The sequence below is a fragment of the Polyodon spathula genome, chromosome 27 (assembly GCF_017654505.1).
Source record: "Polyodon spathula isolate WHYD16114869_AA chromosome 27, ASM1765450v1, whole genome shotgun sequence".
Taxonomy (NCBI): Eukaryota; Metazoa; Chordata; class Actinopteri; order Acipenseriformes; family Polyodontidae; genus Polyodon; species Polyodon spathula.
In genome coordinates, this window is record NC_054560.1 from 1,835,905 (window position 1) to 1,841,904 (window position 6,000).

A 6,000-nucleotide genomic window follows, 5' to 3' on the forward strand; every position below is an offset into this window, starting at 1 on the left:
ATATAAGATATACCTCATAAAACATGTTTGCGGTATGTGTTGTCGGGGGACAGGTTTAATGGGTACACTCTGGTGTACGAGCTGTACTTGGAGAGAAGACATGTTTGAGAACTCTATAGAAGCCACAGGGCTGATTTTAAATTCAGCAGGATGTATGACTGTGGCAAAGTGGTGAGTAGATAGAGATGCGTGCAGTGCAGAGTGGATACAAAACAGACAGACAATGATTTCCAGGTGCTAGGGTGTTTATTGATTTGATTAACAATGTCCAGATCCTTATGGCGAACACCTGTAAATAATAGTGATTTAGTGATACAGCGGTGTGTATCACTCGGTATTTGTAAATCCCCAGGTTTGACCCGTAACCCAAAAGTCCAGTTTTTACACACCAACACTAAATACAAAACACAAACACAGTTCCTAGTGACTGTGAATAAGTGCTCGTGGTGTATTACAGTTCTCCGTGAAATGCAGGGGTGAAAGTGATGTCCGGGTTTATGCTATAAGGCAAAACTCACGGTTTCACAATACGGCAACACAGACTCCTTGTAGGTTAAAACACTAACCATTTACCAAGGAACAGATCACTGAACCTACGGCCCCCTATTTATACCCTCGCCCATGACCCCTAGGCTAACAATCTGCTCCTCCCATCCTCGGATGCCACGCCTCTACCGTTCGGGTCATTGGGGTGCCGTAGCTCAGCCCCCTTCCTAAATGACCGACTTCCACCTACCCTAAGGAATTAACTGTCATGCCATATGATTAAGGGTACTCTGATCCTTTTACACCATGCCCTCACAGGTCAGGAAGGAGATCTAACACCAAGAATCATTCGGTCTCTGTCACAATGACTAAATCAAAAAATGAAGTATGAAATGATTCTAAATGAGAAGACATTCATTAAATTAGTCATACACCAGATAACTGTGATTACCAGTACCAAGTTGTTCTTTGATTCTGAAACATTCAATAATTGTACCAATAATGAAACATCATGTAAAGAAGGACACATTTGCCTATGCAGCCCTATTGCTTTTGCTGTCACAACTCTATCCTTTTCCATTATCTATTTCTATCCCTATTATCTGTCACTGTTTGAATACTCCCTCTGGTTTCACTGTTCGTTTGTAAAGACTCAAATTTCAGCACATACAAAATGGGAAGTCAAACTTTTTTTTTTTTTTTACTGTGCTGAGCAATTTTGTTTCCTTTTTCTGCAATATTAGGATATTGTGAAGGCAGTTTGGTTACAAATGTGTTAACTCAGTTCTCAGAAGGTTATGCCAAGTGTTTAGAGGTACACACGCACATTATGGTAAGTCCTACACATTTCATTGTTTCTGTATATATTTAATATTGATATTATTCTAAATAGCTGGGAAACAAATTGAATGATTAACCTATAGATTACACAGGCTGCTTCCGCTGTTTATCAGGGTCCCACCTGGAACATGCTACATTTTAGAAGTTTATTTCTATTAATTTGAATTCATTGTCAAGCAATAAGGAGTTGTTTGTTAGTTTAGGGATTCACTGATTAAAGGCCGAAGAAACATTTTATTACAGAAATAGAAACAGTTAGTTAAAAATAAGAGATGAAAATATTAAACTGAACATTCCAGCAGTACATGTTGTACAGTTATTTCTGTTAATGGGAAATGAAAAATGAAACAGCACTTCTTTTTATATATAACTATATATATTATATATATATAGCTGATTATATATATATATATATATATATATATATATATATATATATATACATATATATACATACATACATACATATACATATATATACACACACAGTACTGGTGATAAGTGGAGCCTCCCCTCCAAATCAGCTACCTAAATCGAACAATACGAGGAAGTTTGTTTGGAGAAGCACAGATGACTGCTCCGAATGGGCTACCCTGTTTTTTGACTGAAATGTACAGGTTTTAACCCACTAAAGCCCGGGTAGCTCATTTGGAGAGGTAGGAAGATTAACTTAATAACGATGATGTGTATTTGAAGGTGGAATGTAGATGCCTGTAAGACAGAATGCAATGCTTAGTGTGCACTTTTAGATTGCAGGGTAGATAGATCACAGCCAACATCTTGAGGAAGTTTTTATTTCGTTTTCTTTAAGCATTTAACACAAAGTGGTAATTAGCTCTGCCCCTCGAGATCTAATCCAGCCCAGGTTTTCACTCCAAGTAGGTTCTAATGTAGTTAATTGAAGCTGTTAAGAGGCAATTCACTAATTTAGGACCTGGTTGGAATAAAACCCAGGACTGGAGTGGATCTCGAGGGCCAGAGCTGAGTACCACCGGTTTAAACGATCTCAGCTGACACTGTAATGTCATTTTATAGCTAGAAGTTAGAGCTTTTTTTATTTTATTTTTAATACTATTTATTTGTTTAGATTTTGCATAAAACCCAATATCTACTCTCTTGATTATATTTAGAAATGTTTGATACCCCAAATAGTGTCTTTTTACCACCAATTTAGAATGACAATCGGCAGTCACCATTGCAAAAACCATTTGTTTGCTCTCAATACGGATTACCCTGAAAACAATTCAATGAATGTATATTGATTTTCTTTTTTTGTTGTGTAGAGCATGGCAATAAGGAGGACGATAACGCTTCTGCTTCTTTTCATCTGGACTTGTAGCAGCAAATTCTGTGAAACAGGTACTAACAGCACACTGGACTGGGCACTTACTACTGGTGAACATTTCCAATGTCGAAACAAGAACATTGCCACAATTATAAACACCAATCATGTTGTACCATATCTAACTGAGGTAGATCTTTCCAGTAATAAACTCAGCAGATTACCGCATGATTTTCTTGTAAACACAACCTCATTAACGACCCTCAATCTCAGCCACAATCACCTGCCTGATCTCCCTCCAAGGTTTTTGGAGCACTCGACCAGTCTAAAACATTTCAACCTGGAAGGAAACCCTCTGAATTCAGTCCCGTCCACCATATTTGAAAATAAAGCCCTGCAGCAGGTGGTGGTGGACTGCAGGTGTGACGTTGTGCAAAGTGCAAGAACACACTGTCCCGAGAAACAGAACTGCACTGACTTTCTAAAATGTTCTTCAAACTTGACCAACGCTTACAGTTTCTATGACGAGAATTGTTCGATTAATATTGGACTTGCAGTCGGTCTTAGTCTAGTGTGTCTTGTGGTTGCTGTCGTTGTGATCGTGGCTGTGATCTGTTGTCTGAGGAGTTCTTCAGAGACAATCACACCTTCTAATGGTAATAAAGATCCAGCAAACAGAAGGCCAGAAGGCCAGAATCCTAGGTACGCCACCACGACTATGAGTGAGACGTTTTCGCAGAACCAGTTTTATGAAAACGTGGAGGTTTCTGCCCCAGCCATGGCACAGAACATTGAGTATGAAAGTGTGGGCATGAGTACAAACCAGCAAGCACAGGGGTGAGTACACAGTTTCAAACACAGTGGTGGGGGGTGGGGGAGTGGGGGGGTGGGGGATACACATGTGTGGGGTGAGTACACAGCTCCAAGCACAGGGGGGAGTACACAGCTCCAGGTGTCTCTGCTATAGTTGAACTAGCTTCTATATACCTTAAACCTCATACAACTGTTTGCCACAGGTCTCGCCTAGAAGTCTCAATGGGATCCATAACTATTGAACACTTAATAGTGCAAACTTTTTAAATAATAAAATAAATGTAGTAAACTCAATGACAAAAATTTAACGTTTATTAAGTTTCTTTTAGTTTGAATGTCTTAAATAGTGCAACAAGTTGAGGCAATGTTTTAATGGTCCTATCCATCTGTCTATACATCCAGCTGTCTGTCAGACTAATTTCCTTGATTTTGTATCTCTGCTAAACTTTACTCTCCAGACTCTTATACATGTTTTGGATTGCATTTGGGTATAATGCAATAAACACGTGATTTTATACAAATATTATTATCCTTTACTGTGTGACTCTTACCTGATTATGAGGACTCTCTGTGTGTGCCTGCATTGGTTAGACGTGTGTAGCACAGGCTAGATCAGAAAAGGGTGTATTGCATTTATATTCCCAGGGTATTCCCCTGAACTAGATCAACCCTTCATTGTTAGGGGTAATCACACAGTGCAAGCCAGGGTGACTGCCCAGAATATAAAAAGCCTGATTTCATTTTACAGGTAACATACAAATTGCAGCTGGTATCAGATTTTCCCAGAGAATGACATTACTGAATACCCTTTAAGAAAATCTGTGTTTGATCCATAACTTTTACACAGTCACTGCTGCTGAAATTGTAGTCAAAAGATTTGCCATTGAGTCGATGCCGTTTCTTGTATGGTTTCTTGTATGTGTGTTCCAGTTGTATTTTTGTTTAGAATACCCTTTGTTTGATGTTTGTTTAGGCTGCCCCCCCAGAGTGATGATGAGTGCTACATGCAGTACGAAACTCAGGATGAATCCATCTACAACAATGACCCTTCTGTGTACTACAACTACTGCAGCTCTGCCAATCCCACCGAAGATGACGTCTACATCATGCCTGATCAGTAACACATAGCAGTGCGTGTGGAAGACGTCACTAAAACAAGTGCAATGAAGGCTTTAAAGTTGCAGAATCTCAGGCACACCCAGGATTTATTCTGCACTGGACTTCATTGGAAACAAGACACTGTGGATTCCCTCATATGCTAATGTGCTACGAAGGCAGGTCAGTTTAGTGCTAGCTTCCTCTCTGGCTCCAGACGTGGTTGTCTTTCCAGTTTGGTTATGTTCTCTAAAGACAGTTTTACTTGTAGCATTGCAGGTTTCCATCCTCCCTGTAGTCCCTCTGTAATTGAATGGGATATAGTTTTGCTGACCCTTTACCTTTACATATGCTTGCAATCATTCTCCGTGTCCAGTGCTTTCACCCGAGATCATGAGCTGCTCTTCAGTTCTAGTTAGCTGCTATAAATAGCAAGATTAGTGACAAGATTAGTCAAAGAAGTCAGTTTAGAGGAGTAAGAGCCAGCACCATCTGAGTTGCCTTTAGTTTTTGTGGCAATGTGCCGCTGTGCACTGGATGGGGTTTTTTAATACGAATACACTTTGGCTGAAGAGACTCTTTAAAAGCACACCCTATTTGAGTAACTGCAATAAGAACCACTCAGCATTATTATGAGCATCATACAAATGACATCTGAAAACTCACAGCAGAGCGATGCAAGCCCTAATAACATGACCGGGCCATGTGAACAGGGTTTTGCACATTGAAAATATGAATTCTGCTTGATATTTACATTTAATACGTAAATAATATGCATAGCCATTTTGCTTCTTGTCAGCCACACTTTTGGAAGGTAAATCTATCTAATAAATACAATATTCTGTGTTTGGAAAGAGTGGGGTGCTTTATATTGCTAAAGCAAGGCTCAATCAGGAACACAATATTATCATTTCTTTAGGAGTATATACTGTAATACTGTATGTGCACGCAGGTCTTTTGTTAAGTAGGTTCCATCTGCAGCATTGGAATAAAATAAAAGTTCTGTTTCTGTTTTTGCTTCACAGCCATTTGTGGTCAATAAAGTAAAAAAAGAATAATAGTCATTTTTGTTTTTAATGTAAGACCAAGTTTTTGTACAAAATAACATTACAGTTAAAATGTAAGGCTGTAGTTAATGCATACCCCTATTTTCATAAGTGACTAAAATTACTAAGGTTTTGAGTTTTTTTTTTTTAGGCAGGTGTAGTCACAGCTGATATAGCCCCGATTCTCATGATTTCCATTACATGAGAGTAGATGTTAAAACTTCATGCTGATTTGAACTCGTCTCTCGCCAAGATAAGCACCAACTGAGACGTGGCTTTTCAGTAAACTAATGTGATCCATCTGCATCTCCATCCATTTACGTTGCTTTCCATCTGATGATATAGATATCCTTCTGTCTGGTGTTGATTGTTCAAGTGTAATGCTGGCTCCAGGGATCAGCTTATTTTGCCTCCCCATCGCATCAGCACACACAACGG

General features: G+C 39.1%; 1 protein-coding gene across 3 annotated transcripts in view; it reads left to right on the forward strand.

Annotated features, from left to right (window-relative positions):
* LOC121301456 overlaps positions 1–5,574 on the forward strand; it is a 12,547-nt gene extending 6,973 nt beyond the window's left edge. The window contains exons 1-3 of one of the 3 annotated variants that reach the window (XR_005947623.1): positions 815–1,318; positions 2,610–2,685; positions 4,395–5,574. Coding sequence is in view for 2 of the 3 variants with exons in the window: in XM_041230876.1 (XP_041086810.1) it covers positions 1,316–1,318; positions 2,610–3,445; positions 4,395–4,542 (987 nt within the window). In the remaining variant the exon portion in view is untranslated. Of the gene's footprint in view, positions 1–814; positions 1,319–2,609; positions 3,446–4,394 lie in introns of those variants that run through there. The other 2 variants (XM_041230876.1, XM_041230877.1) reach the window with 2 other exon arrangements.
* Positions 5,575–6,000: the final 426 nt, after the last annotated feature.